Raw genomic sequence first — 14,256 nt, forward strand, 5'->3', positions numbered from 1 at the left:
CTCTTTAATTTGCAGCGGAATTTCAAGATGAGGGGGAAATATTAATGTTAATATAGTAAAATTCTCTCTCGCACGGAGAGTATAAAAACATTTTCCATCGCGGAGGGAAAATAAAAAATACCGTATAAATAATTAAATAATAAAATAATTAAAATCCAACCGGAACGTATAAATAAGTGTACCGAGCTCGGTCCATTTCATTTGGCGATCCCCTAATGACGGAGATTATTTGTTTCTCGTGCAAAACGCGCTTCAGTAAATTCGTTATCCGCGCTATCTCGTTGAAATCATGCCAAAACCTCTCTAAGCTTTAAACACATCAACATTTTCCAAGATACATACAGTGGAACGTCATTTCCAACGTTAATTAACGAAATCGATCGATCAAAAAGTTAAACACTTTAATACGTCTCCGGAATAACATTTTACAAACTTTCCATGATAAGACGACATGGCGGAGTGTAACGTTAGAGCCAAACTTAATTACAGCTTGCAAAAGTGTCGTAAAAGCAGAATCAATATCCTCCCTTACACTTAGTAATTAAGATCGCATCAATGAATTGATTTCGAATAGTAACGTAATATTTTTTTTTAATATACTTTTCGCGGAACTTTTCGCATCAATGAATCAATTTCGAATAGTAACGTAATATTTTTTTTTAATATACTTTTCGCGGAACGTTTTTTTAATATACTTTCGCGAAACTCTATTATTTTTAATCATCTCAACAATTTAATCCGAATGTTCGCTTAATGTATCCTGATGATAGTTCACGCAGGCACTCGATCGATGTCCAAAAGCCCGTGGAAATCGATCTCGACCCGTTGGCCGAGGAATACAACATGAACCATAAGAGAAGAGGAGTAGCACTTATACTGAACCATGTTCGCTTCGAGAGCATGAACACGAGGCTGGGCTCCGTAAAGGATTCCCTAGATCTGAAGGCATCATTAAGCAGGCTCGGATTCGACGTTCGGATTTACACCGATCCAACAGTCAAAGTCATAACCGCGACTTTACAGTCGAGTAAGTATTACATATACTACACTTCCTAGGATAACCCGGTCCGTACAGTAATAACCGTACCCACTTCGTTCTGTATGATCTAACTCTGATGACAGATCAAACAGACCATGAATTAGACTGTATGTCTAACTAAAATAATAAAAGCAAAAACGCTTTCGCTTAATATTTGGAGAAAATAATGGAAACAAAGAGATGGAAATATCATTATATTTTCATCAATTTGCAATATTGCAGACTGTAACGCAATCGTTTCGTTAGCTCTCTGTGTACCATTGTTTCTCACCTTTTTACGATAAGCGCACTCTTTCATCTCGCCTCTCATTGTTTAAAATATAAGAAAGCGATAGATTCTTGAGACAAAGAGAAAATGCGGAATGTCTCAGAATGCCCTTTCTCACCTTTAATCGCGTAAGGAATTTATATTCAATTATTCTTTGAAAAGAAAAAAAGAAGAAAAGTTTATAGAAGATTTTATGAAAATATTTTATGCAATATTTCTCGCCGCGCGCGCAATATTTTCGTAATTAAATTTCAAAATGAAATTCCATTATAAACAAAGCCTCTTGAATATATGATGCAATATGATCTATATGATCCATTTGATAAATACATAATATTTCAATTTCGATTGCTTGATTTGACAAATGGTTGGAAAATGTGTTGGGAAAAAATAAATAAAAATATATAAGCGAGAGAAATATCATTGACAATATCCATGATATGCATCGGACGCAAAACGCAATCATTGGTCATGTAGATACATCTAATACCTCGCTTACAAGAGCTTCCCGAGCAAATTAACAATTAATAATTACCGATGAATTCTTTGAAGATTCTTGCGTAGGCAGGCAAGATATTGGAGGACAATAACGTAAAGGGGGAGGATGTAATGATGCGGGGGTCCCCGATGAAGAGACCTAGGAAGAAGTTATACAAACATTTTACGATGGTACGAGCTCATTAAATGTCTATTCGTCGCAGTGAACCGAGTTTCTCAACAAATAACTAACAAAGCAATCTCGTGAATACGACTGCGGCAGGTGCCGCGGAAAGTGAGGCGGAAAGCCCGATGATTACGGAACTTGGCGTTGGATAAGAAAAGTTCTCGCGCCTTCTTCGCTTCAACGCGAGACGATGCGCTCCATCAAGTCTAAAATGCCATACTCATTTGCTGTGCGCTTCTCGATTGTGCACTTTGTGCATTACATACGCATTCAAGCGATATCGTTCTTGCAATAAAAAGTGACAAATGATCCAAGTGGAAGATACTAATGCAGGTATAATTTCGCGCGGCAATAGTTTAGGAAAACATGCGAGATCTTCGACAACTTTTATAACGTAGTAGAAATATTGTGAAAACACGAGAAAAGCTCGACTCCAAACGTTTTTATTAACGTAGATAATTGACAATTTTGAAGAATGTAAAGAGAATTTCTTCGATAATTGCATGACAATTTCGTGTACAAATCGGACTTTATTTATGGAACTTTGAACTCTTAAATTTTTATAATAAAATGAATTTTTTTAAGAATTATACTTTCAAGAAATATTAAATTATTTATCCTAAATTACACAAATGTAATCAGACAAATCTCTTGGACTGAATTGGAGAAACTTGGGGAAAATAAGAAGAGGGTAAAAGAAATGGCAATATAAAAATAGCGAATGGTGTTGTCCACCATTTCCGTCTGAAAAGAACGAATTCAAGCGGACTTTTCATCACTTTTCATCGATATGAGGGAGGCAACGAAACACACCCGAGGTCGGGAAAATCCTGTGTCGGATTCTTTCTCTCGCCGCTAGACTTTACACGTATTCGATTACCGAATCGAAAGTATCGAAAGAGCGTCCGTTTACTTTGGGGAGCCATGGCCTGGCCGAGCGTGTTATAACTACGCTGTCACATAAATAAACCCGTTCGGCTTCGTATTTTGCGCGGCTGCCTTCCGGCCACTCTCAATGCTTTAATTTTGTCTGGCAGAGTTTCGGAGTAAGCCGAGACGAGCGAGAGCTTTTCCCCGAGTTCCACGCGTATCGACTGCCGAACGAGAGCCGAAACTTTTCAATCGGAGCGACCTGCGTGTTGTTGTAGTATCCGCTTTGTCTTCTATTTTTCCTTTCTTCTCTTTCTCTCTCTCACTCTTTCTCCTCCATTGATCAGTTAACAATACACGTTGCACCGGCACCATTTTCCTTTTTCACGTATATATATAACCAGCGCGATTCTTACTCTTCATCCAAACTGCCAGGATATCCGATAAACGTGCCGATGCGGTCATAACGTGCAAACACAAAAAAAGATCATCCACTAGATCTTAAGTACTTTTAAAAGAGAGATGTGTTAAAGATTGATATTTAAATTAACATCAAATTTGGTCGTAGATGATGTTGCCAGAGATGAGAAAAACTTGGAGCTTTTATTTTTTTATTTAATAAAATAATTGTGTTTTTAAGAATTAAAATATACGTGTGTATGTCTGATTAAAATAATTTTCTCTATTTAATAAAATTTAAAAAATATTTATAAAATTAAAAAATCATTATCGTCTAAAAAAAGTACGATATCTACTCTTTTATAAATTTATTACCCCTTGTTAGAAACGAAAATAAAATAGGAAGGAAATATAAATTAATGTTTCGTATCGCAGGCATGTATTACATTTTTTCCGCAAGGAAAATACATATCTTTCAAACTTTCTATTTAATAAAGGCTATAAAAGCGATTAATGGTCACAAAAAGCCGGGCAGTACATTTGTTCAATTGGCTGGTTTATATTGATTGCTTTATGGTGCATTCATTTCGCCAAACTAGTATTCATTCGCTTGCACAAAAAGTTTTTAAAATTTTATAATTATAAAATAGAGAGAAAAAAAAGAGAGAGAAATATAGAGGAACTATTTTAAAACTCAGTTTTCCTTATAAAAATTATTTTCATAAATTATCATTAAAAATCTCATTAATTATTACAAAATATAATATTAATAAATTATGAAGCAGCTTACGTAAACTTTATCCGATTAATAAACGAAAACTTAATATTAATATTTAGTAAACAGAATTATTATCATCGGATGCGTTGATTTCATTTGTATAAAATAGCCAGCGCGTTTCTGTGGACTCACTTCATGATTCTTGAATTTTATCAAACAACGCACAGAGTCTACATTTCGGACAGCATTTAATAAAATGGAGAATAAAGCCGCGCACTCTTTCCCATATGCTGAACAATCAGCAAAATTGGCGCATCCGGGCCATTCAATTGGTTTGTTTTTTTTTGTCCCAAAAATTTCTCCGTCGCTGCACGTCGAAAGCAGAGAGAAAAACAAGTTTTTCCGCGTAAAGTCGGGTTTGTTAGTCGACAGATGTTACACCGTCGCGAAGAGTAACAACTCACATGTGACACATGTTGTCTTAACCCGTCGTCGCTTTGTCTTCTTCGTACACATCTCTCAATCGGAATACATACAACACACTCATATATACGTACGTATGTCTGATTTAAATAAATATGCAGAATTATTTCATAAGCAATTAGATATGAAAAAATGGCACAAAAATTGTTTCGCTTAAAACGTATATATGATGGGCTTTTTTTTGTAGGTGGAAGTAAAATATAAAAAATATAATATAATATAAAAAAATTGATTTGTAAATTTTTTTCTATATTTCCGCCTATAAAAAAATCAATTTTATTTTTTTAATAACAATTGTATCTTTTTATCCTTAATAATAGCGATTGTTAAATTCAATAATTTATTAATTAACAATTATTTGAAATAATGAAAGAGTGTATGTTGTGTGTGAGTTGATGAAATCTTTTTACGCGTTTACGAATATGTTTAATTCAAAGTAATACATATAATTTAGTAGTTTCTGGATTTGGCTCTCTATATATTTAGGACTTCACTATGGATTTTGAGCTTTTTTATATATTTGAGATATTTACGTTCGCTCGCCCAATTAATTAAGATTGATCAGTAGAGAAGAAATATAAATTAAATCATTTAAAAAATCGCGATGTCAGTTTAGAATAGAATGCTCCTTATGAAATATATAATTTCATTATACGAATATCCATCATCTCATAAAAACAAATAATAAAAACTAATTCTGCTTTTATCTTAGTAAAGGTAGATATTTTATATAAACTGAAAATTTCATTTTGAAATCATTGTATTTAAATTTCCATAATAATATGTTTATATTTATCCTTTAATCATTGATCTTAATTAACATGTGAGAAGACAAGCGTAAATACCAATACACGTAGATGAAGATCAAAGGTTAAAATCAAATCAAATATGAAAGAAAAGCTAAACATTAAATTTATTTTATTAATAATTTATTTTTATATTTATTTCAACTTAAACATAGTAAAAGAATTTATTAATTTCTTTATTAATCTCCCATCACCTTAAATCATTTTTAATTAAAATCATTTTTAATAAGTTATTGAACTTATCTCTCATCGATATTTCCGTATATTAAGAAAGCCATTTAAAAAAAATTTAACCTTTTTTTTCACTTTTCATTTAGAAAAAAAAATTATTCAACAACCATATAATGTTATCTTTCAAATTACAAATTTTCTAAAAAATAATTTTTCATTGTTTTAATTTATATATATGTATGTTTTAATTTTTTTCATTGTTTTAATTTATATATATGCAAATGTGTGTATGTGAGTATATATATTGCAGCAAACATTTGTAGGATAACACAGCACGTGAGCGTGTGCAACGATGCGCCAGCACGTACCTAAAATACTCTACGTAAAGTGTTTGCTGACACTTCCTACCGAAAGCGCGATAGCGTCCCTTGATGAGCTCGTCACGCAGCTTTGGCAGCTGCTCTAGCGAAGTGTAACTGACAGACTCCAAAACTGCGACAACGTACGCAAATCGCAATCAAAGCCTAAGGCTCTAGAGTCTCTTTCATGATAAATTGTCTATCTTCATCTAAAGAATATTGCGTGTTTAATGTTAAGTATTTATATCATTCTCAATTTTCTTATCAGAAAAGTCATTGAGAAAGATCATTGCTTTTCATAGCTCAAATTATAGCTAGATTTATAAGCTAAATTCAATATATAGGGAACCTCGATACTTTTATAATCACATATTGAAGATGTTGATATGAAAAACATGTTATAATGTGGTATAATTATTATGGTACATCTTTATTAATTGAAAATGGAATAATTGGATGCAACGTTGTAAAAAATAATGATAAATAATGATTTTTGTTGTGACAATTTTCGTGCATACGAAAAGACTGAATTTCATGTACAAAAATTGTTTTTATTAACGTTTTATTTATGATAGAGAATCCTTATTGTTTTGTTTCAAAAGTTAAATTTAAAAAATATATACATATATATAATTTCAGCATGTGTGATGTTTATAATAGATCTGAAATTTCGAAATAAATTTACCCAGATCTCTCTTTTCTTTAATATAAATTATAATACAAAATAAAAATAGAACAACATTTACTTTCATAAATATTCAGAAAATTTGTTTCTAAAATGTGATTTATATTTTATGATCTACTTGTTGTTCATATAAAATAAATATTAAAATATTTTTTTTCAAGTATATTCAATTCTGAAATGTGGATTTTGAAGTTTGTTATTCCATAAAAATCTCAGTCTATATTTTACTTGAACATATCTAGTTCGTAAAATATTAAAAATTCAAATTATTATATTTTTATTAGCTTATGCCTAAAATACTCTATATACTCTATAAAATACTTTATATATCTTATATTGTATCATATAATATTATTTTCTATAATTTCCTTTTTGTTATTATCATTAACTGAAACTCTTACTATTGGATTTAAATCTCTGTCACTTGAATAGTTTAAATCAAAAATGTACAAATATTTTGTCCTTATTATTTATACAACTATTTAATTGAAAAATATAACTTATGTAAGTTCATCTTCATCTCACATTTCTATATCAGTCTTAATTATTTCAAATATGTCATTAGTTAGTTTAATGTAATCTTCTCTTTTCTTTATTTTTTCTCTGGTATTTTTTTGCATCAGATAACGTCTCTTGACGAGCTCATCACGCGACTTTAGCAAATCTTGAGTAACAGCGTATGCTATTTGCATCTAAAACGCTTTAGAGTTTTCCATACTATATTTTTCTTATCTTACCTAAAAAATACTGCATTCAATGTTAAAAAATATTTTGTTGCACGAATATTACTTATATTCCTTTGACATATACATTTAGTTGCTCAAAAGAAATATTATTCTGAAACGCATGTTTAATAAAGCATCTAGCTGTGTATTTAAAATTAATGCCTCGAATACAATTCTCATGATTCTCTGTTGTGGATAAAAGGAATTTATAGAAAAGCACTTCTCTCTTAAGATCATCTCTTTGATACACGTGCCACTTGGGAAAATGTACAAAAGTTACATTACTCTTTTTCTTTTTGATGATTGAGCTCCATAGGTACGATAAGCTGGTCAAGAACAGCAATTCGTTTTCCCAAGTTGTAATAAGTAAATAAACTTTACCCGGTACAGATACACTCGGCGCACAGATTTTCAGAGTTAACGTACCTATATCATAGACATCTTGAACATTTTTCGATAAGAAGTTATCGTGGAAAGAGTTCTTTTTTTCTCCTAATATCGCAAGTCGTGGACGTTCGAAAATATACAGAATTTTACTTGGCGAACCGTACGTTCCTTGACAAATTCGTTAAAACAGCTACATTTTGACGTGGCAATCGATAACTTCATATTGGAGTATCAATACGAACTTATGCCCGAAGCGTGCGTTTCCCGCGTCAAACGTGTCGAACGCAGACGCCTTGAAATGAGAATATTACACTTCCGGTAAAAACATGTTTCATTCGCGTTCGACGGGCTTCCATGTCGTTCGCGCTTCCGCGACGCAAACGGTATAATTCGGTTACAACGCTGCTGAAAACGTGTCGCTGCATCTACTCTTGTTCGCCAATTGCATCGCATAACATGTCGGACTGTTTCGTTTCCAAGCCACTTTGCCAGCTCGGCTCCGCTGTTACTTTACGAGTTTTACTTTCTTGCACACAATTCCCAAGCATCTCTACTATCTCATACAAAGCCAATATCTCGCGCAATTTTGAACTTTTAGCTCCATTCAGAATATTATACAATTTTAAACTACTTCTACATCCTGCTGCAAAATTATTGCACAGCACTGCTTCTGTATGATAATGCAGCTCCGGAATTGTAGTCAATTTTGTATTCAAACTCGCAATTTCGGAAAATCTCTCCCGTATTTGATAACTTAGCAAACGTTCGCGATTTCGACGTTGAAGTAACTCGATAAAGATAGGGGATCACTAATCGTTCCCATGATAAATAAAATAAATAAATATTTTGATAACGATGAAAAAATACACGGCTGTTATAGATTTTTCTTTGTATTCGAGGAGTTCGCCACACTGTATGATTTTACATACAAGTGACAAATAGAGTCTGCAAGTTGCAAAAAAAAAACCGCACTCCGTTATTCCACAAGCGGCGACATTTTCCAGTATCACCGAAGCGCGACCACAGTAGCGTCATAAACGTCAAGACCGCAAAAAAAGGCTAGAGCAAAAGCGAAAAGAGAAAAAACAAAGGGGAAACAAATGCACGCGAATTGTTCGGTGTGTGTACGTATTTCGAAATTCCGAGTGCGACGCGCGCTGGTGGTTGATTACAGTCGATATTCACAGTCGACTCGACGATGCGACGCGATGCAATGATCCAGCAGCGAGCCCCGCGATCACCATGGATGTATCGGCGGACACGGCGGATACCAATCAACCGCAACGTGCATAACAACACGCGATGTCATTTAATAATTCCGTACGTGCGTTCATTTCGCGCAGTTACAAGGAGGATTCATTATAGTTACAGAAATACGGCACGTTTCATCTCCCAACATTGGTGAAACTTGTATGTACGCGTCCTGAAAGAATGATCATCCTATTTATGTAAAATGTAAAATCTTCGAAATTGCGGAGAAACTTTTATAATGTAATATTAAAAAATAGATATTTTCTGAAAACACATTTTAAAATAGAAACGTGAGAAAAATTTTAAAAATTTGTCTCTAAAAAATTCTCGCTTCTTTATAAAGTTTTCGTCGTGTTTATTATAAATTTAAAAAACGAGAATAGATGACAATGTAAATTAAATCTTAGATATATAGAGTTTACAAAAATTAATTAAGCAATTTGTTTTGTATACAAAGTGATGTGTATGATTAAATAATTTATCTTTTTTATCTCATATTTCTAAAATTTTTATTATACAAATTTCCCAAACGAGGTTAACAGTGTAAGATATATGATCATCAATATTGAAAAAAATTACTGTAACAAAAACTGAATTTTTAGGAATTATATTTCATACTGATATACGAATAAGAATCAAATATCTGAAACAACTTCAAATATTGTTACACTTGTTGTGTATCAATTAGTGTCAAAATCCAATTTTTTTTTACTTATATATAATAAATGTTACAATTTAAATTTTACAGACATACATTTTTAAAAAGATAAAAGGACGAATGCATAAAGAGACGAACAGTTTTATATTTTTAAAAACCTGCAATCACTTATAAAGTTGCAACCGCAAAAGTTATTGCTGATTAAATTATTTTGAGTTTTTCATAGAAAATAATATTGCAAAAAGAAAAAATACAAGTAAACGCCTCCAATAAAAAAAATTACAAAATTTAAAAATATTGGAAACTCACTACTTTTTTTCTTTATTAATATTACTTAAATATTTTTACTAGAATAATTTTAAACAATAATAATTTACTAAAATAATTTTAACGAGAAGCTTATATATTCCTAAAAATGCCAATGATTTCACTCGATGAGTCACTTCTATTTCAACAATATTATTGCGGCAAATATTTCATATTAGCAACAAAATTATTAAATTTATTTATACAATCGCGATGATATAGTAACAATTTATGTATATAATTTAGTACAAACTGTAATAAAATTTGAACATGATAAATATTATTAAACTTAATATACCTTTGAATTCATAATATACCTTTGAATTCTAGATAATTGTCAAATAATCATATTAAACACGTATCGATGAGACAGAACGCGTTCTCCGTTTCCATATTTTATTCACAGAAGCGCATATTGTACGAGGGAAGAGAAAAAAATATTTTTGCAAAATCTACGTCGATATAAATAACGTTATCTCACCGTGCAAAACTGTAATGCTTTAACGCCCCGCAGATTAAAAAAATACCAGAATGATCTTCTGAAGAAAAACAACAAGAGTACAGGCGCCATGTTGAATTTCCATTTAATGTATTATTCCACTCTCTCCCTCGGAGTCTACATATAAAACGAAAGAAAAGAACAGAGATATGTAAACTACCTTTTCGAGTTACATGCAGCATGCGATACAAAACTCAATTACATAATAGCTCGGTTCTTATTCGGTTACAACGATAGTGGTTTGCTCGCTTTAAAGAATTGTCAATACCTGCATAAAACCCTCTTGGATGATGCCGTTATGACGTCAGAAGCGTAGAAATGTACGCGAACAATTCGTGTAACTTATGTTCACGTGAGTTTACTCTTTGTCAACGAAAACCTCTCTCTTTGGATCGATAAAGCAAGATCATAGAACGCGCCACAAATTCTACTGTCAACCCCTATCATACCAAGCGGAAAAACGCTGACTTTTTTCTTTTTTGAATTGTTTTGACAACTGTGCTACCACACGTTTCGTCATATTCATTTATCTACGAGATTCAAACCACAATATCGATTTATAGACTCCATCATCACTGAAAAATATGTCACAGACAGATAAGTAAATAGCAGAATTTCTCATCATTTAATAATAAGAAAAACTAGATTTGCTAAAATATAAAATTTTGAGTTTATTTAATAAAAACTTATATATCTAAACATATATTAAAAGATTTAATATTATTAATACTTATTTAATATTATTTTATTTAATAAATAATAATAAAATAAATTTAATATTATTTTTTTAAATTAACATTATTATTATTTAATATAAGAAATATTTAATATTAAAAGATTTTTAAATAAATTAAAAACATATATTCTTTAGATTAAAAAATAAAGAATTCTTACTCGGTGATTGTAATATTCTCTGCCAAAAAAATAGTTGAAAATAATAATATATAATTATAAAACAAATAATTAATTTTAGAATTTAAACGTCAATATTAAACTAATTTATTTTGTCATTTTTGGTGGTCAAAATATCTTTGGATATTTTTTATCCTCTCTCCATATTTGCTCTCAATATATCAATATACGTAAATAGTTATCTACGAATTTAACTCCGTATAACTTATAAAAATATAACTTCAATCCCCGTGTGTGCTCTACAAAAAGTTCTTTCAATATTGTGACAAATCGCACAGAATAAGCCATCAACCGAACTGAAGCAAAATATAGAATTGTGTCACCGTTCAATGGACATATTTTCGCGGACATTACATTGTTTACTTTGTCTACGCTATCCATTTTTCTTTCTCTCGGACGAATTCATCCGAAATTCGTGTCATATTTGCTGCTGCATCGTAAAACGCAAACATGGAATAATAATAATTTATTATTGATTCTATATATGTATATGTAATATCTATGTTTTCCTCATAATGGATGTTCACCGTGTTTTCGTTCGCGAAAATAAATGAAAGGAAATCTCGGCAAAATTCGTAATTTGAGGATTTATTTATAATAAAGAGCAAGATATATACGGAAAAAATTTAATAAATAGTACAGCATATCACATTTTGTATTTCTGTGATTAAAAACTTTATGCAAAAAAGCATATAAGCATAAAATGATTATTTTTATTTACAAAATTACAATTTCATTAAATAATACAATTTCGAAAGTTACAATTTCGATTTTCCGAAAAATTGTTAACATAAAATTAAAAAAACTATCGATATGCGTAAATTGATATTTTTAAATATTGACTTCAATTTCCGATATTTAATAACGTTTATTTTTTCGTTCGAAAGGATTCGTTTCATTTTCAATGCATAATTTTAACCGTAAAGAATTTCTCCATTTTTTGCGAGCGATACTTTCGATGGTAACATGAATAATTAAATGGATAATTAGACGAAGAATGAAACGATGTTGTAAAGTGAAGTAATCCTGAAGCTGTCTCATGCTTGTTTAAGTGTAACGAGTTTAAAACTCAATGTAACTATTTGCATCCGTTTAGCATAATCTACCGGAATGTAATATGTATAATATTACTCGTTTATATTCGCAGATTTTATTTATTTTGCCACGATATCTCGTTAATAATTTCCTCTAATAAATTCTTTATAATTTTAGCCTAATTAACTGCTTATAAGTTATTAAAAAGCTTTACTCGAAAATTTTCGCATATATGTAACCTTTTATTTTATAGAATTATAGTAGCAAAATGTATATTACAGATAATTAATTATTATAATTAATTATTATAAATAAAATAATTAACTTTTATTTTAAAATAATTAATAATTAATAATTAATAATTATTATAAATAAAATAATTAATTATAATGCAAATTTAAAGTAAAACGGACAGCTAAAATAATTTTTTTCCAAAATAATTCACAAAAACATGCATGTTAAATTTTTTATATTAATTTTGCATAGTGTAATTTGCATATAATTTTACTATTATAAAATAAATATTAATTTTAAAAATGATTTATTTTTTCTAGAGATTATGTATTTCTACATAAAGAGAGCTAAAAATATGATATGAAAATATAAATTGAAAAAAACATAATCTTTGTTAAAATATAATAAATCTGAGTATAGATATGCAATTCCACAAAAAACATTATTACATAGATACGCGGATATAAAATATACAGTAAAATACATTTCCAAGAAATAAAAATTTATTATTAAAAGAATATGTTTATTATATAAAGGATAAGAATTAGATCGCATAAATCTAATAAAAGCGTAGCTTTTCTGAAAAAATTAATTATCCTCAGCTTTGTCAAATCAATTTCTGAATCGGTCGAAGAATTCGAGAATTGAAGATTACGAGCAACGTTCTTTATATTTCGACTCGTAGAAGCAATTGCGTAGAAGAAACACTTTCATTGCTCACGTTCGAAATTTCGCCTATAAAATCCACGAGACGCGAACAAACCGTAAACACGTCGATCGAGAATTCTTATTCCTTTGACAGAATCGAAACGTAGAAATTGGCGGTACACCAAGAGAGCACGTTGGCTTTGCAATTCTATCGCGTTTCGCGAATAATCCAACGCGACTCACGAACACGTCGCAATTATTTGCATTTCTTAATTCACATAATTCATTCACTTCCACAGACTCGAGGAATGATATCGTCGCTGTTCGCGTATTCCGCGCGGGTATTTCACATCTACTTCACCTATTCTCGCCAATCTCCGAGATATACAGGGTGCGCCGAGGGTCGCGAATCCTCCTAGAATACAGATTACTCGAATAGTGAATTCTCCTCATTAGAAGGCTAAAATATATGCGCGTATATGTATTCACCGAATATTTCGCGATTAAACGTCCTGAATTAATATATGAATTTAGGACCCAAAAATACCTAAGAAAGTTATATACTCACAAAAGAGAAAATTTCTAATTTTTGAATCTTAAATTCAAGAGATTTTAAGTCAGGACAATTAATCCTGAAACATCCTATATATACGTGGCTGTCGTATCTTTCCACGTCTCTCTTTACTACGCTGTTAAGTACCTCGGCGAGTCTCGAGTAAACTTTTGTGGGTAGCTGTTAAGGTATATAACGTCCGCAAGATTACAAGACTTTATCAGTGACTTTATGAATAGAGGTGGGGAAAGGGAGGGAAATAGTCGTGCACTCTATCGACTATTCACTCGGATACTGTCCGCGTTTCTCGACATCGAAACGAATGATACTCTTCCCGATTCGATCTCTGGTATTTCGCAGCCGAGAGAAGATACGCGACGTCCATTTTACCCAGTACATTCTCGCTACGGGGGATCGGAGAGGGTGTTCCACTCGCGCTGAAAACTATCATAGCCAATGTCGATATTAAACTCTCGAATTTATAACGTGCGTGTCCCGGCGATTGATCGAACGCCTTCGGGGGGAGACGAGAATATTTCGCTAGAATATTATTAGAGGCTTCTCTTTCACCGGATTGTTAACTGCC

The 14,256-nt window shown here is 31.3% G+C and overlaps 2 protein-coding genes across 2 annotated transcripts in view; one reads left to right on the forward strand and one right to left on the reverse strand.

The window, feature by feature from the left end:
• The window catches only part of LOC105254371 (alkaline phosphatase), a 213,365-nt gene that overhangs the window by 56,245 nt on the left and 142,864 nt on the right, over positions 1–14,256 (reverse strand). The window lies entirely within an intron of this gene.
• LOC105250735 (caspase-1) overlaps positions 1–14,256 on the forward strand; it is a 57,336-nt gene that overhangs the window by 14,990 nt on the left and 28,090 nt on the right. Inside the window, exon 3 of the mRNA XM_025409999.1 lies at positions 771–1,027. Within this exon, the coding sequence (XP_025265784.1) occupies positions 771–1,027 (257 nt within the window). The remainder of the gene's footprint in view (positions 1–770; positions 1,028–14,256) is intronic.

Source organism: Camponotus floridanus, unplaced genomic scaffold (assembly GCF_003227725.1).
Source record: "Camponotus floridanus strain SB8 unplaced genomic scaffold, Cflo_v7.5 scaffold3, whole genome shotgun sequence".
Taxonomy (NCBI): domain Eukaryota; kingdom Metazoa; phylum Arthropoda; class Insecta; order Hymenoptera; family Formicidae; genus Camponotus; species Camponotus floridanus.